This window comes from Microtus oregoni, unplaced genomic scaffold, assembly GCF_018167655.1.
Source record: "Microtus oregoni isolate MIOR12 unplaced genomic scaffold, Mior012 000020F_ref0000438, whole genome shotgun sequence".
NCBI classification, from domain to species: Eukaryota; Metazoa; Chordata; class Mammalia; order Rodentia; family Cricetidae; genus Microtus; species Microtus oregoni.
The window spans coordinates 2,439,540-2,462,683 of NW_024543079.1; the positions used below are offsets into that span (position 1 = coordinate 2,439,540).

General features: G+C 53.7%; 1 protein-coding gene across 1 annotated transcript; it reads left to right on the plus strand.

Moving 5' to 3' along the window:
* Positions 1-3,621: 3,621 nt before the first annotated feature.
* On the plus strand, positions 3,622-22,680 carry LOC121460120 (plasmanylethanolamine desaturase). Its single transcript, XM_041670292.1, has 6 exons — positions 3,622-3,837; positions 10,868-10,987; positions 18,647-18,738; positions 19,830-19,974; positions 20,939-21,151; positions 21,694-22,680. The coding sequence occupies exons 1-6, from the start codon at positions 3,714-3,716 to the stop codon at positions 21,813-21,815; spliced, it is 816 nt and encodes a 271-aa protein (XP_041526226.1). The 5' UTR covers positions 3,622-3,713; the 3' UTR covers positions 21,816-22,680.
* The last annotated feature ends 464 nt before the right edge of the window (positions 22,681-23,144 follow it).

The window sequence follows — 23,144 nt, forward strand, 5'->3', positions numbered from 1 at the left end:
TTTGGAACCAATCACCTTCTCTGTTGTTATTACTGGAAAGGCAGGTAGAGCTGTAGGTAGAGCTTTGTGGAAATTGTCCCGGAGAGACTTACCCACAGATGTAGTTAAAATTTTCCTTTCTACCCTTTGCTCTTCCTCATCAGAATTTAGAAATTCCTCAATCTTTTCAATTCTATTCACCATTGCTTTCTGCAATGTCTGAATCTCCTGTCCAGAATTATGTTCCAAAGCCTTCATTGAGGATTCTAAAATATGAAGTTTGTCCGTTAGAGATAACATCTCATCTTTGGACATAATTTTTATGGCATAAACCGTGCCTTCTTGTATTGACAATCTTTCCGTCAATCTGTCATAAGCTTTAGACAAAATCCGATTGTCACATTCAGCAGTTTTGATTCTCTCAGTTAATGTTTCATTTCCAACAGAAAGGGACTGAATCTTATGGTCCAGATCAGCTGTTCCCTCTTCCATAGTAATGAATTTCTCCTTAACATCAGCCTGAAGAACTTCAACCTGATTCTTGAGAAGATTGTTATCAGCCTGGAGAACTTCAAACCGATTCTCGAAAAGATTGTTATCAGTCTTGAGAACTTCAACCTGATTCTTGAGAAGATTGTTATCAGCCTGGAGAACTTCAAACTGATTCTTGAGAAGATTGTTATCATTCTCAATTGTTTTTAAGCGTTCAATCTCTACCTTAAGAATCCTGGATTCGTCTCGTAAAGACTTTATCATATTTCTATTATCAAACCATTTGGTGCCAATGAAAACTACGAATCCCAGAAGGATCCATATATGTGGGGTGATAGACACCTCTTGTAAAATCTCCCACATGGTACAATTAAAAAAATCATTAAATTCTTGAATAGTAATGTGTTCAGACATTTTATTTATAAAAGAAAATTTTTTTACCTGCAAAGATCGGTTCCTGCCAGTGGTGGTCTCTGTGTTTTTGGAGCCTGTCCTAGAACTAGCTCTTGTAGACCAGGCTGGCCTTGAACTCACAGAGATCCGCCTGTCTCTGCCTCCCAAGTGCTGGGATTGAAGGCGTGCACTACCAAGGCCTGGCAGGCCTCAAACTCACAGAGATCTGCCTGCCTCTGCTTCCCAAGTGCTGGGATTAAAGGCGTGCTCTACCACTGCCTGGCCGGCCTCAAACTTGTGATCCTCCTGCCTCTGCCTCCTTCAGCAAATCCTACCTGCGTGGGCCACCACAACCGGCCAAGTCACTTTGTAACAGACCAAATCTGATGCTGTGGCAGCTTTTGTTGCAAAACCGCAAGTACTTGAGCTTCTGCTAATTCAGGCAGTGGGGTTCCGCTGCAAAACTTAGCCAAGGCAGGCAGAATGGGCCTGTGTCGCGAGTGTGTCTCGGACTCGGCACTGGGGCCTGAGTCACGAACTGAAAAACAGCACCGGGGAGGGTGCTGTGTTAGCTAGCGGGCTACCCGCTTGAGTTGGGGGCAAAATAGCCCGACGTTGGACGCCAAAATGTAACGGCGTAAATGAATGCAGACAGAGTGTAAAAATATATATATAGCTTTAATGTAGAAATAGACTTACAGAAACACCGTTCCCGCGGAGACCAGGAAAGCAGAAGCAAGCGCTCGGAGCTTGCACGCCAAATTTATAGGCAGACATTAGCCCGAGGCGAACACGCCCCCTAAGGGGCGGGACTTATCCCTACAAACCCTGTCTCGAAAATAAAAATAAAAAAAATATTAAGAGCAGGTGGTGTAGTGGTAAAGGCCTTTAATTTCAGCACTTGGGAGTTATAGCAGACAGATCTCTATAAATTCAAGGCCAGCCTGGTCTACAGAGTAAGTTCTAGGACAGCCAGAACTAGAAATGAGATCCTGTCTCAAAGAAATAATTAAGGGCTGATGAGATGGCTCAGTAAGGGATGTAGTTTTTCAAATAAACACATAATTTGTTTTGCTTCATTTGATGCAGGAGCTTGCTATATTGACCTAGAACTCACTATGTAGTCCAGAATCCACCTGCCTCTGGCTCCCACATGCTGGAATTAAAGGTGCATGCCACCAGTGCCCCCCAAATTAATGTAAATCAGATTTTGTCATTCTGCTGTGTAAAACCCTACTGCTGTTAAGCCTGAGTATCTGAGTTCAGTCCCCAGGACTCATATGGTTGAAGGCTCAAGCCTACTCCCAAATGTCACCCTCTCACCTCCACATGGGCACCATGGTACAGTGATATACACACTCCCATGTGTGCACACAAACACACACACACACACACACACACACACAACTACAGGACAGGACTTCCTCATGTCAGGCTGTTTCCAGCAAATAACAGAGACTGTGTAGGGCCAGGTAGGGGCTTCCTGAGTTGAAAGAACGGTAAGCACAGTTACTTCAGGCTTTGTCCGTCTATCAGACACAGGTGCTGGCCACAGGGCTCTCCTGACATCAGCGATAATCTGAAACCTCAGCCTACTTGCTAATAGGCACTGGGACACGTGCAGTTTTGGAGGGTCTGAGACCCAGCACCTACTTAAGCAACTCAGCAAAAACACCTGACACCCCAAATCTAATTGTGCAGCTAATACAAGGTGCCAGGCCACCAGCTTCATCGGAAGCGGCAGGAACCTGGGCTGCAGCCTATCCTGGACATCCACAAGTGGCTCTTCCATTGAGGGAGGAGGCATATGAAGGAGACTAGGAAGAAACTGGGAACTGTCTGCGAACAGAGACCACCCAGGGAAGGAGCACGTGTGTGTGTGTGTGTGTGTGTGTGTGTGTGTGTGTGTGTGTGTTGGGGGGGGATAGCATGGGGAGGCTTAAGACTCAGAATGAAGACGGAACCTTGGAAAGATCCTTCAGATCTCAAGCACCCTCTGCCCATTCCAGGCACTTCAGTACTACAGCCCCCTGAACAGAGGCTGTTAGCATCCTAAAGACTTTTACGTAAGCCATAAGCCTGCAGCCTCAATGCGGATGTGCTAAAGACAGGACATTCTGCTAAGTCCAAATTTATTCAACTCGTTTTAGCTTCTAACATCTGCCAGCTGTTGGCCCAGGCAGAGCCCTCACGGGGCTCTTCCTGGGAGGGAGACATAACCCATGACAAGCGCTGACAAGCGTGAGGGTGATGTCACAGTGACCAGAGGAGGGGGCACGCCAGCAAGCGGTCATGAGGGGCTTTTCAGCAGGCAGTATCACTAGTTACGTTCTGCGACTGGGTCTTGCGATGTAACTCAGGCTGGCCATTTCACTACTCCCGGGTAATGAAATGAAACTTCGTGCGTGCAACGGGTGTGCTGCCGAGCTGAGCAGCTTCCCGGCGAATGCGCGAACCGCGGCTGCCGTGCACACATCAGGCGCTTCGCGGCGCGCGCAGAAGTCAAGTCGCGGACCACTGCCCGGGCGCCTACTCTCTGGCTCTGGCGCAGCACTCGAGCCCACGGGGCGCAGCGGGGACGCGCACACCCGTCCCCCTTTCCGTGCCCAGCTGCGTCCAGCTGCGACTCCGCCCCCGGGCGCCGCGGTTGGCTGCGGGCAGGAAGCCTGCGATTGGCCCGGCGCGGCGAGGGCGCGGGTCCCGATTGGCTGTGACGCGCGGCCCCGCCGAGGCCCCGCCCCGGCCGCCGCGCCCAGTGCCGGCCGGTCATTGGGCGGCGTGATCTCGCCGCGGTTCCGCGGCCGCCGCCGCCGCAAGCAGAGCGCAGCGGGCGGGCCGGGCGACGGGCCATGGCGGGCGCCGAGGACGCGCCGGGCCGGCAGCCGGAGCTGGATGAGGACGAGTCGGCGGAGGGCCGGCGCTGGGGTGCACAGCACGCCGGTGCCCGGGAGCTGGCGGCGCTCTACTCTCCAGGTAGGACGGGCAGCGGGCCTGCGGGCTGATGGGTGCTCGGCGTGGGGCCCGCCCAGGATCGAACCCCAGGCGGTCCGAACGTCCAGACCCCATCCCAGCGGATCCGAATTCCAGCTCATTTGAAGCCTCGAATTCGAACCCAAACCCATCCGGAGCCCACGGATTAGAACCTCAGCCTATTCAAGCCTCACAGTGACCTGAATCCTAACGCGTTCGAGCCCCCCCGAATCCGAACCCCAGCCCACCCGAATTCCGGAGATGCGAACTCCAGCTCATTTGGACGCCCTTGGATCCGAACCCCACGCCATCCGAACCCTGCCCCCATCCCAACCCCAGCTTCCACCTTCTGAGCGGAACTCCGGGGCTTCCAACTAGCAAAGAGCACCTCCAGGTCTAGGGACCCCATCCAGACCCCTTCTTACCCACAGCCGTGAGGCATTTGGGCTGCAGAAACACCCCTAGGTCGAGGAACAGCCTCATTGCACCGGCACATTCGGAGTCATAGCCTCAGGGCACCTTGGGCAGGTTAGGAACCCCACCCTGACTTGAGTTGTGTCCCCAGGACCGGTTCCAAGGCTTCCGGTTCTCAGGCAGCCTAGCTTCAGACAGCTCCTCATCCACAGGCCCTGCCCTTAGCCACCTAAACTCTCACGACTTCCTAAGTCCCCCTCCGCTCCTACCCCCACGCTGGTACTCTGCACCTTGTGCATTTTAGCTGGGGTCCTGGGTTGCAAACTGACCCGCCCCTCAGTCTGGGATTATCAGCCCTCCAGTCCAGCCCCGAGGCCCCCAATTTGGATCTCTGCAGAGTATGCCAGGAGCTCTTTCCCCCAATCCCTATCACGGTCCCTGCTTCAGTGGCTGCAGTGAACTTTTCCCTTCCCACTCCCAATGAGACTGTCAGCCCTCACATCTTTCTGGAAGATTTGGGGCAGTGACTGAGACCCTATTGACTCTGCATCTGGCTCTGTCCTCTCCCACACCCACACACTAGCCCCTCTGGACTTTGCGGGATACCCCTGTTCCCCAGCCGTCCTCAGGCCAGGCTCCCACTCCGGTTTCTTTTCTCCTACCCCTGCTCTTACCCTAACAAGCTCTGGCTCCATCCCGTTCTCCAGCTCCCGGGGAGCCTCAGGAATTTCACCACCTGGCTGGGTGTCTCCACGGGTTGGGGAAATGCCTTTGCACTCCTGAGACAGATGACAGCCTGAGGCCCCTCTGCCAAGGTGTCTCCAGGAGTTGGCTTTGTTGTCCGACATTCTGACCTGGGTGGGGCTGAGACTCTTTGCTCTGTTGGCTTCCTGCCCTGGTCTGCACGGTTTTGATGCTTTTTCAGCTATAAGTGGCATGTGACGTAGGGCCATTTGCTTTTCCTCTTTGGGTCCTAGGTCCCTAAGAGCTGTCCCAGCCTTGAGTTTCCAGTAGCTTGTCTTGGGTGGGTCCTTGGCCCATACCCAAACAGCCAGGGACCTGCTCTCCTTGAGGGCATCTGGTGGCGCTCATGGCCTTGGTTCCCTTCCTTCTCACACAGGCACAGATGAAATTTCTCTTCTTTCTGTGTTACCCACTGTAATGACACCCTCTCTGTGGCACTAAGCCTTGTGTACATACAATAGGCGGTCTCTATGATTCACCTGGCCCTTTGCCCTTCTCTGAGCTTGGAGCAAGCCTTGTCTTGCTGGTCCCCAGGCCTCTAGCCTGAAGGATTCATAGTGCCTAGGGCTAGACTGTCCCCACAGCCTACTTCCTACTGGCCCCAATTGCTTCCTCTTGCTTTTTCCTGGGGTCACCTCTCACCCTTCCTTCTTGATTCTGGATCGTTCCCTGGCTACTGCTCTCAGAAGAATAGCTTTATACAGAGATCCAGGCTTCAGACAGCATCTGGGGCCCCAAATCCTCAGTCAAGGCTTTCTCCCCTGACCTAGAGAAAGGGAAAGACTGGTCAAACTGGTTCCTCCAAGTTCCTCCCGAAGATCTCCCTGTCTGTCTCAGTCCACTGAGCCCCGTGGCCTTAGAGAGGTGCCTTGACCCCTTTGGACCCGACCTGTAAAATGAGAGAGCAGGCTTGACGTGGCTTGAGCACCTGCTGATATGTTTGTCCCCGTCTCTGTTCTCAGCCCTGAAGGCACAGCAGCAGGCAAGACTTGGGTTGGCATTTTGGATGGGGACCCCATTCCCCACATAAGGGGAATGGGGGTCCCAAGTGCTGTGAAGCAGAAGCAGCAGGGAACACATTAGGGACGGGGTGGCACTCAGCCCATAACAGACGGCTGAAGTGGGGAAAGGCAGGAGGGAAAGGACATTGAGCGTGTGTGAGGTCCAAAGAACAGCGCAGAGGCCCTGAGGTGGGAGTGTGCCTGGCACAGCCGAGGAGCACAATGAGAAGTCCCTGGGTCCCAGAACTGAGTTCTTGAGATTCCTGGGGCTGAAGGTGGTTTGTCATCTTTTGTCGCTGGGAGTGGTCAGTTCACAAAGATGGCATTTATTGGAGACTAGCTTGTGCAGGCGTTTTCCCCACATGCTCTCATGTCCTGAACCCCAGTCCTGTCTGGGGTTAGACTGCTCCCACTACAGTAGAAGGGCTGGCAAGGGTAGGCCGTGCCTCTTTGGCATCTGGCTTTTGGGGAACCTATGGCACCCCAGGACCACTTTGTCCGTGTCTGTGGAGAGACTTAGCACAGGATGGTAGCGCTGCCTGCCCCGTGTGAGCTACCCTGGCACCAGGACAGAGATGAAGTGGCTGCGTCTCTTGTTTCCTGGTTTTCTCCCTGTGCAGAAGTTAATTCCAGGACAGTAGTAGATCCTGTTTGTGGTGTTGGTGACAGTCACCTGGCCTAGTGTGTGTGGGGATCCCCTGAGCAGTATGACTAGGGTGGATGGGGTAGAAGGGAGTGGTCAGGAGTTAGGCAGTAGTCACCACGGCGCCTTGAGGGCTCAGTGCGTGGGCTTTAATCCCATGCTGTGTTGCAGCCGCTGAAGGCTTTTGCAGAGCTCCACGCTCACTTTGGATTTCCCAGCAGTGAGCCAAAAGTCAGAGGTTGAAAGGAGCCTGGTGAGCTTGGTGGAGCCTCCCTCCCACCTGCTTGGCCAAGGTGGCAGCTCTCAGGTGCCTGCTGCAACCTGCCATGTGTGCCACTTCACAAGTGCTCCAGCTGGGAGAATGGCAGGGCCTGAAGGGTGTGGGATCCAACTGTCAACCAGCTTGGACAGTTGTGAGTGCCCTTTGCCATGGAAGTGCTTAGGACCCCAAGATAGTGGCCTGTCCTGTGGTCCTGCAGTTGGACCTGGCTTCAGTCCAAAATGGGCCTGCCTGAAGCCATAGCATCAAGGCTTGGGGCCTCTGCGACATCGGGCAGGCCTGGTCCCACTGCGCTGGGCCGAGCTCTCTCTGTCCCCGCTCAGTCTGTCTGTCTCCCTCTGGGTCTTATCTTTCTATGTCCCTGGATTCTGCTTTCTCATCCCATTTGTCCTCTGTGTCTGGTCCTGTCCTCTCTGTCCTTCTTGTCTGTTCCTAGTGGTGCACAGGATCTCCTGATAGTCAGAGGCCAGCGGAAGTGTAGGTTGTTTGGAGCAGGAAGGGGCAGGGGTGCTAAGCTTGCCCTGTGAAGTAGGTGTGCCCTCCTCTTCTCCCAGGCTTCATCCCTACCTCATATAGGCACGCAAGCCAGCAGGCGGGCACCCAGGCCAGTGGGCAGTCACTGTTGCGTCTTGGCCAAGATTCTCTGACCGTACCACTCTAGGCCAGGAACAGACTTTCGGTGGAGGTTGGAACACTTGAGTCCTGAGTAAAGCTCCCCTAGGGTCCCCTCAACTCCTTAGCCTATTGGTAAAATTGGCTATTTTATGGGCCTGCTGGACTGATGACCTAGGCTATGGCTTTAGACAATTATTTGGCCTCCCTGGCACTGGGAGGACTGTCCTGGCTTGCACAGGGATGGCGTGAGGTACCCATAGTTTGTTGACATGTCATACCTGCTTTTGTAGATCAGAACCGAGGTCTGTCTGCAGCCAGACCCAGGTCCAAAGGGAGATAAGTTAAGGGGAAGTACTCAGATTTCAGGACCATTCTGTCCAACAGGGTGAGAACTAAGCCAGCTCAGGAGCTGGGAGAGCCCAGACCTAACAGTTTTCCAGGCCCACATCCAACTGTGTACCTCAGTTTCCTTGGCTGGGTCTCACTTAGGGTTCCACAGAGGCTAGCCAGACACTCTGAAAGCAACTGGGGGACCTGGAACCCATAACTGGAGTGACAACCCCATGTTCTCAGGGATGACAAGAGCTAGGATATATGTGGTTTTAAGTTTAAATCACGTTTTTCAAAAATAAGAGGAAACCTGGCCAGAGGATCCTGATTGCAGCCACACATAGTTCCCATCAGTGGGGACCAACCCATCGGAATTATCGTCATTGTTTTAGTCTAATCCTTGATGTCCATGACGCTGCCCATCCTCCGTCCGTGGGCATCGGACAATGTCGTTATTATCGTCATTGTTTTAGTCTAATCCTTGATGTCCATGACGCTGCCCATCCTCCGTCCGTGGGCATCGGACAGTGTCATCATTATCGTCATTGTTTTAGTCTAATCCTTGACTGTGACGCTGCCCAGTTTTCATTCCTCAATCTTTACAGGAAACCAAGCAGGTTGGCAGGGAGAGTCACCTGTCCCTTGTCTCCTCCTGTGTCCTGTTCCCCCACCCCTGGGCTTCCTGCCCTGGGCCCTACCCACAAGCAGGAACCGGAAGAGGAAGGCAGGCCACGGCTCTACGCAGGGCTCAGAAATAGCACAGTTGAGAAGGACTGGAAACCCCAGGCCTGGGTCTGTTCCTGTGATTTCTGGGGGGTTTGCCCTTCCTTGTCCTTGGTGTCCTCTTCTGTATATGGGCAAAGGGCATGTGACCCTTGAGTTCCCCTCCTCCAATGTCAGCCTTTTCTGGGGGCAGCTGCTTTAATTTAAGCTCTGGCTCCAGCAGTCAGGAGTAGCCAGCTGCTGCGTGGACACAGATGGAGCCTAATCTTTGCCTGTGTAGTGTTAAGCGTCAGACTTGAAGACATGGTCTACGGTTTGCGATTAGACTTTGCTTGTTCAACAAGCATTTATTGAACACCAACTGAGTGCTGGGGCCCTGGTGAGGGAACTTGAGGTAGCCTGAGTTCACATTCAGGTAGCCCTGGGGGCTGGGGGGGAGGTGTGTGGGGAATGTCAGGATCACAGAGCAAGGGGAGGCAAAGTATAGAGCTTTCTAGACTGGTCTACAGAGGCAGAGGGGGAGGCCTTCATTAACCCCGTACAGGAGTCTTCATCAGGACAGTGGTGTGGTAGAGAATAAGAGAAGAACACAGGGTAGGGGCTAGCATGCTGAGTGGCCTTGGGCTGCCTCCGCGACTTCCCTGCCCTTCCATCTTTTTCTTCACACGTTTGCTTCAGGGTGGGTTTCTGGATCCTGGTAATTGCTTGGTCAGTGCTAAGCACTGATGGTAAAAGCACCAACAGTGATCACACTGTCAGCATGAGGGTCTCCTCTCCAGCCTCTGGGACCAGCTGCCTGGGAAACAGGCTGAAGGCTTACCACTCACATGGTGTTTTTACTCCTTTGTCAAAAGAAAATAGTGTAGTTTATCTGAGGGAGTGCGTGGAGAGGCGGTCCCCGTGCCGTGGAATCTTTCTTCTTTCAAGGTTGTCTTACATTTATTTAGTGTGTACAAGCACGTGTGCCACAGTGAGTGTGTTATGAAGGTCAGAGGACAGCTTGTGGAGTTGGTTCTCCCCGTCATTGTGTGGGTACCAAGGATTGAATTTAGGTCATCGGGCTTGGCAGCAAGTGCCTTTACCTACTGAACCTTCTTGCCAGCTCCTCTTTATGTTTTTGTGTGATGCCAAACATGAGCCTAGGGCCTCAGACATCCTAGAGCTCGGCTCCTGAGCGACGCTTCTATCTCTCATGTCTTCTTCTCTTTTAAAAAACGTTTATACATCAGTAGGTAGTAGCACACACCTGAAATCCCAGCACTCAGGAGGCAGAGTCAGGCTGATCTTTGTGAGTTCAAGGCCAGCCTGGTCTACAGAGCAAGGTCCAGGACAGCCAGGACTACACAGAGAAACCCTGTCTCGAAAAACTGAAAATAAGATAAATTGCAAACTTTTGCACATATTTCCTTCTTATTTATTGTGTGCCGTGTAGTACATGCTGTGGTGGTCAGCGGATGACTTCTAGGGGGTCAGTTCACTCCTGTCACGTGTGCCCGATCTCAGGTGACCATACTTGGTGGCAAGCTCCCCGGCCTCTCCTCTTAATGAACCCCATCATCAGGACATTGCTCTCTGCGGCCCCTGGGCATCACAACGGCCATGAATGGGGCAAGTCTGGCTCATCCCTAGGCCATAGGTACTTCGGTGCTGTCCCGAGTTTTGACATCTCCACCAAAGCCCCAAGGAACGAGAAGCTTGTCTAAACTTGTGAGTCTCTGAACTGTGATTGCATTTAAAGTTCACACCCAGATCCTCAGGTCTGTGAGTTTTCCGTCACCTGCTGCAGCCTTCTCAGGTGGGAAGGGTCACACTTCTGCCTGGCTGCCGCCATCCAGGTGCCAACCCTGGAACCCTGGGGCCTGATGTCCCCAACAAGCATTCTCTGACCCGTCCCCCTATTCTTCTTTGACCCTGAGGCTGATGACCTGTGTCTTGCTTCATGGAAGCTGGATGGGCTCTGAGCATCCGTGGATTGAGGGATCAGAGGCTGGCCATGGCCTCTACCTTCAGATAGTCACTGACCCGGAAACAGATGGTGCCGGGAAACTTCAGTTAAAATGCAAGATCGTTCACGTTCCTGAAGGGGTTTCCAGAAAACCCGGTCCTGTCTACAAAGAACTGGCACTTGCAGGCCCAGCCTTGGGCATGGACCCTGTGCACAGTGTCCTGCTTTTGCAAAAGCCCTTTTTTTGGACCGCAGTGGTGCTGTCTGTGAAATGGGTGGGTGGGAGTGTTTGGCACAGTGTGCTCCATCACCTCCCTCGGTCCCTCCTCTCCCCACAGGCAAGCGTCTCCAGGAGTGGTGCTCTGTGATCCTCTGCTTCAGCCTCATCGCCCACAACTTGTTTCACCTCCTGCTGCTGGCCCGCTGGGAGCACACGCCCCTTGTCATCCTGGGTGTTGGTGAGTGCCAGGGGCCTTTGCGAGCGCGCGCGCGTGTGTGTGTGTGTGTGTGTGTGTGTGTGTGTGTGTGTGTATGCACCAAGTGCTCAGGGTGGCCTTGTATCAAGGACCAGCTATGGGAGTCTCCACCTACTCTTCTTAGAGGCCATGATGGCCCTTCCATTTCACAGCCCCAGCCTCAACATTCCCCACCTGTATTGTTCAGCCACCCCGGCCACACACTTTCAACATCCCCCTCCCCCACTGTCCCCAGTTACCTCAGGACTCTTGTTTGTACAAGCTGCTCGCTGTGCCTGGAGCCCTTCTCTGGACCCCACACATTTAACCCCCAAGGTCTACTGAGAGGCCACATGCTTAGGCCCTCCGTGGTGGCCCCTCAAAAACAGCCCTGACTGAGTGCAGTGGTGCAGGCCTTTAATCTCAATATGTGGTAGGCTGGGGAAGAGCTCTGGAGATCCAGGCCAGCCAGGGTTACACAGTGAGACCCTGCTCAGGAATCAGAGTGTGTTTTCTTCTTCATCCACTGCTGCATCCCCAACCTCGGGCACAAGGTCTGGTACGGGACAGGTGCCCAGAATTCAGTGAGTGTGGAACGAGGCACTGTGTGCTAGAAGTGCCGGGTGTTCCCCTGGCCAGGTGTAGGGGCTGACATTCTCCCTCTTGATGAGAAACTGGAGGCTTAGAGGAGGGCCTGCAAAGATCTGTAATGTCCTTCCGCTGATGTCCGCATGGCTGCAGCGTCCAACTACATTCCTGGTTGCAGCTGACTCAGTGTCCTTCCTTTCCAGTCTTCTGCCCTCTGGCTCAGTGTGTGTCCTCTTCCTTTGCTGAACTCTGGGACTGGCCAAGGGGCCATGGTACCCTTGGTACTTCCTGGCCTTCCTTGTGGTTTTGATTCTATAATCTCACTGTAAGCATTCTGGTTTCCTTAGCCAGTAGTGTACAGGCCCGCTAATCAAGCCGTCACTCAGTCTGGGGCAGAGCTTAGCCCTCTCTGTGCTGGGGCGCTCAGGCCCCACCTGCAGGAGTCCCCTAACCCTGGAGTTGGGTGACTACAACCTTGGCTGGGCTGACTACTGCAGTTGTCATGAACTTTGAGGCTGTGACACTGTGGCCTCCTGGGATTGTAGGGAAACCAGGAGGATTCAGCTGTGCTGAGAGGGCTACTGCCTGGGAAGAGGTCAGGAGGTGACATTGCTTGCTAAACCACTGACCAAGGCTACCTCGGCCACTGCTCGGGTTGACAGGAGATATTCTGTGAGCACCCGAGTTGGCCACTTCCCTGGTAACTGTTGCCACCATTCCTAGTAGCAATATTGTTCAGAGGATTCCAGCATTGGCCTCTGCCCGCTGGCCCTCACCTAGACTCTAGCCACACCCTGACTGAGGGTGGGTGGACACCCTGTATGTAGTAGGCCTGGCTGTGTATTGTCAGGCAGGTCGCAGCCTCCCTTTCCATGCTTGGGACCTGGGTTTCACAACTCCTGGCCCCATCTTCACACCTGATGTGGCCAGTTCTCCTATTGCACTGGCTTCTGGGTCTGATAAGGGTGAGTAATCCCCTGATAGTGGTGTTTGCACAATCCTCAATCGATTTAAATAGCCGCCCTGATTTGTCTGTTAACACGCGGGTAGTCGCCAAGGGCACTGTGCCAACTTGTTCCTGTCTCTTCAGCGGTTCCCAATGCCCCAGGCAACCCTGGGAATCAGAACTCAAACTGAAAGGCTTAGTTGGTGAAGCCAGCCTTCTGTGGTGCAGTGCCTGAGAGCTGACAAGGTAAGGTCATGGTTGCTACTATAGTCTGAGGGAAGGAGAGGCAAGAGGACGCCTGTGTCTGAGGTAGAACAGCAAGTGCAAGGGTCCTGAGGCCTGTGTGAACCAAAGAGGCCCGGTGACAGGTCACTGAGGTAGATGGATGGCCTGGTGGTGCAGGACCTTGGGAGCCATGGTCTGGATGGTGGGTTTGTCTTGAGTGCTGTGGGAAGTCGCCGGGAAATTTCCCATGGGGAGAGGATTTCTGATGCTGGGAGCCAAGAAGCAGATAGCGATGAGTTTCCCAAACTCAAAGGAGTTGTGCGGTTGGGTTATATGCACAGTCAGGCTGCTGTGCAGAGAGTGGTGAGGTCAGGGATGAATTCTAGGTTCAGCCTAAGACCTGAGCAGGTGGCAGAGGAGAAACAAGAGTAGCCTGGGGGAGACCTTGGCTGGAGAGGCGTGGGAGAACTGAGAGGCGGCTGGCGCAGAGAAGGCCACCACCAGAGGCGGCAGTGCACCCGCGGAGGGACACTGGTGGCTGTGACAAGGACAGTGGGAGGTGACTGAAGGATGAGCTGCCAGTCCCCTGGGGAGAGCACAGCATGCTGGGAGCTGCCGTGGTGGAGAAGGGCACACATCAGCACTGAGGTCAGGAGGTCACACTGCTGAGCCTAGGTGATGTAGACGTTCAGGGTCTGTCTGCCTAGTCTGTCGGTCTCACATCCAGCCAGCCTTCACGCTGTCGCTGGATAGAGCCATCCTTGTGTCCTTCCCAGTGTCTCCAGGGGAGGATGGTGACCAGGCCAAAGCTGCTCCCTGGGCGAGCGAGCCGCCAGCCACCACCAGGGTGGGAACAAAGAGACTTCTGTACGCCTGTGTTTGCCACCCTGCCCCCATTAAAGGAGCCTCATGGGCAACTGAGTGGCCTGGAGTGGGTGCCCTAGAAATAGCCACCGGGCCCCAGGAATTGAGAGCTATTTCCTCCCTCACAGGGTGGGAAGGGATACTCTTACCCCGATGGTTCCTGACACCAGTCCAGAGCGTGTCCCCTCATCCGACAGATGAAAACACAGCTCACACAGGGAGGAAGGCTCAGGCTACAGCGAGCTTGTGGCGGAGCCCAGTGCTCTGCACCTTGCACCTGTTTGGCTAGCTTGGGTAAGGGACATGAGTCCTGTGTGACTCCTATTTCCCAGACCTGGTTGTGAGGTTAAGTGTGGGCCTCTTGCCCCCTCCACGGGTGACCTTGGACAGTCCATCCCTGCCAGCTTCAGCCCCTGTCATCTTCTGGCAGGTCGGGTGTGATGGCGCCTATCACTGGGCGTGAAGGGAAAGTATCCTGTTTTACTAGATGGTTTTCTTTGCTTTTGAGACAGGGTCACGTAGCCCTGTCTCCCTGCTTTCCCTTCAGAATTCTGGCATTAATTGGTGACTGCTTCTATGGCATTGGGATCAACCCATGGGAATCCAGGGCTTCTTGCGTGTGAGATAAATAGGCTGCCAGCTGAGCTACAGCCCGGCAGTCAGTTAGATTTGCAGGAATATGGTAGAAGGAAGCACCTGTGCCCATTAGCGCCCAGGGGGCCTGCTTTGTCCCTATACTCTACCCGTGATTGTGTGCCTTTAGTTTCTTAGCCAGTGTCCCTTTCCTGTCCTAGGGTCCCATCTAAGGATACCGAAGTCTGGTTTCTTGTCACAGCCCTAATTTAGAACCACTGTGCTGTGGTAGTTTCTTAGCCGTAACCCAGCCTAGCTTTGAAGTCACTGTGTAGCCCAGGCTGGATTCGAACTCCTGGTCCTCCAGCCTGAGCCTCCTGCATGCTAGGGTTCCAGAGGTGTACCACTACACCTAGCCTCTTGCTTTACTTTTAACTGGGTGGAACTTGGAACTCGGCCTTTGAACATGCTGGGCAAGAGGCCTGCCGTCCCCTGACTCTGTACCAACAATCTTGGCTGATTCAGAGTGACCTAGGCTGACTCAGAGTGACCGAGGGTGACTCGGGGTCTGAGATGGCAGGGCTCTCGTGGGTCATTTTAGCATCGGCAGAATAGGTCAGCGTGGCTCGCCACTGTGAGGTTACTTTGCCTTGCTCAAGGGGATACCTTCTGGGTTATTACCATGTCACTCCTTCCCCTTTCGGGTCGGCAATCTCACAGCCCAGACTCAAGTTCAGGTGAGGCCCACACAATGCACATTGCCTTGACAGAGCTGGTTATGAGAGACACCTCCAAAGACCACCCTGTCCTGACTTTCTCCTCACTGCCTCACGTTCTGATCACAGAGGATTAACTGCCAAGGACAGTTAAGGGGAAGGAGTTTAGCCACAGGGATTAACGGAGGGGAACGTGGAAGTCTGTGGTGTGCCCTGGTTTAAACTCAGAAGTGTCAGCCACAAAAAAGAAAGGCAAGGGGGGCAAAAGTCATTTTTTGAGATGTCATGCTTAATTTTAATCCCAGCACTTGGGAGGCAGAGACAGGAGGATTTCTGAGTTTGAACCTAGCTTGGTCTACATAACAAGTTCTAGACTAGCCAAGTAGTGAGACCCTGTCTCAAAAAAAAAAAAAAAGAAAAAAAAAAGAAAGTGTCGAGCATGGCACACGCCTTTAATTCCAGCTCTCAGGAGGCAAAGGCAGGCAGATCTCTGTGAGTTCGAGGACAGCCAGGGCTACACAGAGAAATCCTGTCTTGAAAAACAAAGAAAGAGGGATGGCGCGGCTGTTAAAGGCTAGGCTCACAACCAAAAATATAAGAAAGAAAAGTGTCAGGCCGGACAGTAGTGGCACAGGCCTTTAATCCCAGCAGTTGGGAAGCAGAGGCAGGCAGATCTCTGTGAGTTCGAGACCAGCCTGGTCTACAAGAGCTAGTTCCAGGACAGGCTCCAAAGCTACAGAGAAACCCTGTCTCTAAAAAACAAAGGAAAAAGAAAAGAAAAGAAAGTGTCAGTCTAGAAGCTGGATAGATGGCTCAGTGGATAAAGTGAGTGCTGTGTACAAGTGTGAGGATCAGAATTCAAATCCCAGCACCCATATTAAAAATCTCCAAGAGGGTGTACCAGCCTGCCAATATTCTTAGCCCTTATGAAGTGGAAGTGGGATCCCCAGAGCAAGATGGCTTTTTACTCAGCCAGAGGTCCCACCCTAGTAAGTAGAGAGCCATGTAGGACTCCCGGGGCCAGTGCCTGTCTGGATGTGATTACCCAGCCGTCATCCTCAAAAACACAATGTCCCTGCCATCTTCACCTAAAGGAATGAGGGACTCTTTGAGCACACAGTCTTCTCCATGAATGAGCATGCAGCTAGGGCTCAGTAGTAGTCCAGGGGAGGGCTCTGCGTTCACCCAGAGAAGGGGACAGTACTTGGCAGCAAAAAGGGAAATGGTCAGTGCATGTGACACACGAATGACTCCAGAAGAGCTATCCCAGCGAAGCAAGTAAAACCCGAAATACTTGCAAACAACCTGCTGCGGGAATACCCTACCCCCCACCCCGTGCGCTGACACACACCCTGCTGCGGGATACCATACCCCCCACCCCGTGCGCTGACACACACCCTGCTGCGGGATACCATACCCCCCACCCTGTGCGCTGACACACACACTGCTGTGGGATACCATACCCCCCACCCCCATGCACTGACACACACACTGCTGCGGGATACCATACCCCCCACCCCATGCGCTGACACACACACTGCTGCGGGATACCATACCCCCCACCCCATGCGCTGACACACACACTGCTGCGGGATACCATACCCCCACCCCCACGCGCTGACACACACCCTGCTGCGGGATACCATACCCCCCCCACCCCCATGCGCTGACACACACCCTGCTGCGGGATACCATACCCCCCCACCCCCATGCGCTGACACACACACTGCTGCGGGATACCATACCCCCCACCCCCATGCGCTGACACACACACTGCTGCGGGATACCATACCCCCCACCCCATGCGCTGACACACATTGCCGTGACTGCCCTGTGGTGCTGACAGAGTTGATCCATGGCAACAGAGACTGTAGTCGCAGGACTGCCAGCCTTCGTGCCTACCCCTTAGACTCCTCAGAGGGCAGAGTCCACGTGGGGACCTGTGTGGTCAGAGGTGCATCCTCGTGAGGAGGCCTTGAACCACATAGGCCTGCACTGCAGTGTGTGCAGAGTGGTGCAGTTACAACCAGATGTGAGCCACAGCTGGGGGAGGGGTTGTTGCATCCGCACTCTGATCCCCACATCCAGGACAAGAAGCCTGTGCTCTGGCTCCCTGCCACGCCACACCCACAAGCGGCCAGTGTTCCCCATGCCCGTTTGTCCTGCCCGCAGTGTTTACATCTTTCACTGACTAAATGACACTGGGACAGGCCTCTGGAGAGACTCCACAGTTGCTCTCACGAAGCAAGTAAGGATGCTGAGCCCAAAGGAGGCAAGAGGCACAGCAAAGTGTTAGAGGTAGGACCCCCAACGTTCCCTTGCTCGGAGGTAATTTATCTATACCATTTGTAGTGGTTTGAATAAAAATGGCCCCAATAGGTCCTTAAGGAGTGACTCTATTAGTAGGTGTCGCCTTGTGGAGTAGGTGTGGCTTTGCTGGAGGAGGTGTGTCACTAGGGGGTGGGTTTTGGTGTCTCAAATGCTCAGCTATGCTACGCCCAGTGTGGCAGTCTCTTCCTCTTCCTGTGGATCCAGATGTAGAAGGCTCATCTACCTCTCCAGCCCCAAGTCCAGCACCTGCATGCTACCTTGCTTCCTACCATGATGGTAACTGACCAAGCTCTGGACTGTGAGCCAGCCCCAGTGAAATGCTTTCCTATAGAAGAGTTGCTGTGGTCACGGTGTCTCTTCACAGCCATAGAAAACCTTAACTAGACTGGAGTATTGCTGTGATAGGCTAGACCGTGTTTTTGTTTGGAGGAATGTGGACTTTGGGACTTTCGGTTAGGAAAGCAGAGGAATGCTCTAAGTGCTGCTTCATAGGCCATGCTAATAGGAGCATGGAAGACAGTGTTGAAGATGATTTGAACTGGGGGGACCTGGCTCAAAGGTTTTAGAGAGAAGAATATTTGTATGTGGCCTAGAGACCATTCTTGGGATATTTTAATGAAGAATGTGGCTGCCTTTTGCCATTATCTGAAAAGTCTGCCTTAGGCTAAAGTGAAGAGTTTTGGATTAATTGCATTGGCAGAGGAAATCTCAAAATAGACTCTGTGGTGAGGTTATTAGTGGTAACTCTAGTGAGGATTTATAATGAAACAAAAGGAACAAGATAAGCAAGGAGAAAGGGACCCCAGAAGGTGCAATGGAGCTAAGTCCTGTGTTCAAGTAGTTAAACAGATTAAAGAAAAACCTGCTGTTAAATGGAAGAAAGTGACTGGTGATCCGGGGTAAGACCCCACCCAGCTAAGCTTCCTCTTGTGAAAGGAACTAAAGAAAAGTTTAGGGCTGGGTGAGGTGGTAGCCAACTTCTGTCTCAGGACTCTGGCAGCTTGAAGCCAGTCTGGTCTACAAAGCAAGTTCAAGGAAAACAGAAAGCTGGTGAAGATGTGATTGAACAAGAGAACGAAGGAAAAATCCCGAAGGATTGAATCCGTTACAGATAAAAGCTAGGTCGAGGAGGTGGGACGGACACTTGTTTGCCGATGTAGTCCAGGCTAGCCTCAAACTCTGGATCCTCCTGCCTCAGCCTCCTGAGTGCTGGGATTCTAGGCAGCTCAGCTGGTGCCCTTACTAATACAAGGCCAGGAAGGCTGAGCCTCTGTCCGCTGGGAAGGAGCGCGGATGCTTCCCTCCCATATAAATGAATGAGTGAGCCAGCGACCGAGTGAGTGGAAGAACGGCCTTGGATGGGGGGTCCAGGATGTCTCCGCAGGTCCCTGCCCTGGCTCACACTCTTGTTGTCCACAGTTGCAGGAGCTCTTGTTGCTGACTTCCTGTCCGGCCTGGTACATTGGGGTGCCGATACATGGGGCTCTGTGGATCTGCCCATTGTGGGGAAGGTACGTATGCCAGGCAGTGTGTCTGTGAGTTAATCCCCTTTCCTCTCAGCCTGCTAACCTGACCTAGTCCTTCCTGCCCTCTCAGACTGGTCTGAGGATCCCTGTGCTTGGTGGCAGTATACAAGTCAGATGGGTGGGTCAGAGTGTGTCAGGGAGTCTGCCCTGAGCCACGGTCTGGCTTATTCTCCTATGTTCAGACTTTTTAAATAATTTATTTCTTCTTATTTTATGTACATTGGTGTTTGGCCTGCATGTATACCTATGTGAGGGTGTCAGAGCGTGGAGTCACAGACAGTTGTGAGCTGCCATGTGGGTGCTGGGAATTGAACCTGGGTCCTCTGGAAGAGTAGTCAGTGTTCTTAACCACTGAGCCCTCTCTCCAAACCCCTGTGTTCAGCCTTTAAGCTGTCACTCTGGCTACCTGGGTTATGACCAAAAAAATGGGGGAGGGGGTTCTTACTCACATAGGTGCCAAATTAAAGCCCCGCTGAGCCAGGGTGGCCACCTTTTCAGATTGGGTTTTCCCCATCTCTGGCTTCTGCTTTCCCCTGCTGAGCTGAGGCCTCCTCTACTGGCTGCCTACAGAATTCTTTACCCAGGTGGCAGCCAAACTCCCAGAACTTGATCCCATTGGTCCCTCTGGCACCACCCTGCCCACCCTGCAGCCAATCGCTGCTGGGGAGAGGGATGCACTCTGGTGAGCTTTTGCTTGGGTCTGCTCACTCCAGGCAGGCTCCATTTAGCAGCGTCTGAGAGACAGAAGGCTGCTTCCAGAGGCAGGGGCTCAAGCGCCAGGTTGATGGGGTCCCCTTTGGTTATGTGGGGCCTCTCCCCCTGCTTCAGGGAGGATGTTGTCTCCAAGGCCCTCACTGTGTGGGTGGGGGGACGGGGCCCAGAAGGATTGGGGAAGGTCCCCACCAGTGTTGTCATCTTGCTCGACAGCCTGCCAGACCTTGGTCCAGGCAGGGTCTGCGTCCTTAAGAGGCTCTGGGGTGGGCGGCAGAGCAGAGCCCAGCAGCGAGTTGGAGTCTGCAGGGCACCAGCTGCCTTTGACTGACTAGGAGACAACACCTCTACCCTCTCCACCCCAGGCCTTCATCAGGCCGTTCCGGGAGCACCACATTGACCCCACAGCCATCACGAGGCATGACTTCATCGAGACCAATGGTGACAACTGCCTGGTGACGCTTCTGCCGCTGATGAACATGGCCTACAAGTTCCGAACCCAGAGCTCAGGTGAGACCTGCAGCTGGGCTTCCTCAGAGGAAGTATCAGGGACAGAGGCTCCTAGAGCCTCCAGGGCATGTGTGGGCCATGCGTGTCATTTATAGTAGTCTCCGTTAGTAGGGTGCATTTAGCATAAGACCCAATTCCCAGCTTCTCAGAGCACTCTCTGGTAATGTGGCCCCCCCAGTGACCTCCTTCCCACCTCCTCCACGGAGCTGCTCGTTTGGTACACTCCCCGTGAGTCGCTGCGAGCTCACCCCTTGTTCTGTGGTATTATTAAAGGGAAGTTTGCACTGTGAGACCTGGGGTGGAACCTAGTAGCTGAGAGTTAGCCTGCCATGCCCAGACGCCAGGTTTAATCCTGGCACTGAAAAGCCAAAAGTAGGGACTGGGAGTTGAGGCCAAGTGATGCCCATTTCTGAAGGAATCCCAAAGCTGGCCAGCTCAGTACTGGGCATTGGGAGAGGTAAGGCCACATCTGTCTGATAGCTGCTAGCCCCTCCCTTTGAGGGTCTGCCCACGGGACCCCCGCCCCAACCCGACAGTCTCCCAGCAGCCCCTTCTCTAGAGACCCACCTCCTGCCTCCCCCATCCCACGAGCCAGAAGCCAGCAAGGGAAGGCCTTCGGCTTTGCTTCTTTCCAAAGTGAACTCAGGAGCTGTTGACACCCTAGAAGCCCACAGGGCCCAAAAGAGGCACAATCCCGAGTCCCTGGCTAAGATGTCTTTCCTTAAGAGATGTCCTCAGGTCCTACATCAGGGAACCTGACCCAGAGCCCTGCCCCAAGCTCAGGCAGCCCACGGTGTCAGCAGGAATCAGACCGGCCCACACTCTTAGCCAGTCCCTGTGCTGCCTCCAAAGCTGAAAGACTTCACGCTGGAGGCTGAGAGGGGTCTGGGTGCCACCTGGTACAGGAGCTGGCTGGCCCTTGGAGCAGCTGCATAGGTCCCATGCCCGTGCCCTTACCCTGCAGAGACCCTGGAGCAGCTGTACCCCTGGGAATGCTTCGTCTTCTGCCTGATCATCTTTGGCACCTTCACCAACCAGATCCACAAATGGTCACACACGTATTTGGGGCTGCCCTGCTGGGTCACCGTCCTGCAGGACTGGCACGTGATTCTGCCACGGAAACATCATCGCATCCACCACGTGGCGCCCCACGAGACATACTTCTGTATCACCACAGGTGCGTGGTACCATCCCCAGAGTCAGGAGGGTGGGGGCATGTAGCCCTGGCCTAACCCGTGTTCTCAGCATGCACATTTATTGAGCACCTGCTGTGTCCCAGGTGCTCTTCTAGGTGCTGAGGACAGGGCCATAAGCACACCAGAGCCCCTTCCCTACTTCAGGCTATGGTGACTCCAGATACTCACCCAGCCCGCAGACAATTGACTTGGGACCTAGTTACTGCCCTGGTCTTAGGATCTAGCAGCCCTGCCTTTGCAAGTGCTGGGTGGAATGGCACACACCTTTAACCCCAGCACAGAGGCAGGCGGAACTCGGATTTTGAGGCCATCCTGGTCTACATAGTGAGTTCCAGATCATCCAGGGCTATACAAAGAAACCCTATCTTGAAAGAAAAAAAAAAAAAAGCAGCGGTTGAGGGAGGGCCCTAAGCTCCTGTTATGGGGTGTCCCTGTGCCCCACCTTCTTCAGCTTGTCTCCTAAGGACCCCACCCCAGGCAGGCTGGCTCTCTTCACATAACCCCCTGACTGTGTCTGCCGCAGGCTGGCTCAACTACCCCCTAGAGATGATAGGCTTCTGGCGTCGCTTGGAGGACCTCATCCAGGGTCTGACGGGTGAGAAGCCGCGGGCGGACGACATGAAGTGGGCCCAGAAGATCAAGTAGCATGTCCAGCTGCCTGGTCGCCAACCTTCCCCAGCCTGAACTGAAGCCATCTGCCAAATTCCAGCCTCTTTGAGCTGCCCTTCCAGTGAAGAGGAGTCCCCTGGGCTGGGCCCAGGCACCCCTAGCCCACCCCCAGTGACACAGAATACTTGAGCCACCGAGTTTCCATTTCCTCGTCTTTTCTTTCCTTGGTCCTTCCTGGGCCATTGAGCTGCTCCAGGGCCAAGCCTGACTGCAGAAGGGGAGCCCCATCCTGCTGGCCAGCCCCGCCCTGCATACCTGCCCTGCACGCCTGCCCCCTGCCGTGGCCCTCACCGGTATGGGGGTCAACTGACTCACTTGGTCTGTCCCCAGTGATCCAGAGAGCCCCCAGGACATTTAAATGTCCCTGCATCATGGTCCTCCCTCAGCCTTGCAAACCGACTCCAGAGGCCTAGGTGGGCAGACCACCCCAGCTGCCACCCAAAGGAGGCAGAGCTGGGCAGTTGTCAGAGGGCAGCTGGCAGGGAGAGGCCAGAATCCCCTGCACCCGTACGGGTGCCTCCCTCCCCCCCCCCCCAGTTCTTCTGTCCACGTGTCCACCCACATCTGAGGTCTTCAGTATGAAGACATCTTCACGGGGTACAGCTCTTGTGAAGGGCTTGGTCATTTGGGGAGGGGACACTGTCCCTTGTGGCCAGTGTGTCAGAGGAGGAAGGAAGATTAGGGCTTTTTTATTTTTGGGTTTGTTTTTTTTTTTAAAGGTGCTTGCTTGTCAATGTAAATAATAGAACGCCTTAATACCTTTCTGTAACATGGAGTAATATTTTAATGTCATGTTTTGGATGTATATAATATATTTATAACAAAGGAAGAGTCTCCTTAACCCTGGCTGCCTTGTGATGTTTCCAGATGGCTGCATAGAGGGGCTTAGCTCTGACACAGTGACGTTTGGTTTTCTATGTTTTCTGTGTTTTGCCTGCATGTATGTATGTGTACCACATGTGTGCCTCGTGCCCACAGAGATCACAAGAGGGCATTGGATTCCTGGAACTTGAGTTACTGATAATTGAACTGAACCAGTTCCTCTTAATGCTCTTAACTGTGGAGCCATCACTCCAGTCCTGAATCTTTGTGTTTTGAGGTAATGTGTCATATACTCAGGGTGACCTCACACTTCTTATACAACCAAGGTGGCCTTGAATTCCTGATCCCCCTACCCTCACCTCACAAGTGCTGGGGCTACAGGTGTGTGCCACCATGCACAAAGCAGTGACCTTTTACCAAGGCCTTGCTAGAGCAGTGCTGGCTGGCCCGTCCCAGACTCCTTTAGGGGTCATTACCACCCGA

Excerpts from the sequence above, each read along its gene's own strand:
- LOC121460120 (XM_041670292.1), top strand. The coding sequence starts at position 3,714 with ATGGCGGGCGCCGAGGACGCGCCGGGCCGGCAGCCGGAGCTGGATGAG. Across the intron at positions 18,739-19,829 it reads ATCTGCCCATTGTGGGGAAG|GCCTTCATCAGGCCGTTCCG; the intron begins GTACGTATGCCA and ends TCTCCACCCCAG. Across the intron at positions 21,152-21,693 it reads ATACTTCTGTATCACCACAG|GCTGGCTCAACTACCCCCTA; the intron begins GTGCGTGGTACC and ends TGTCTGCCGCAG.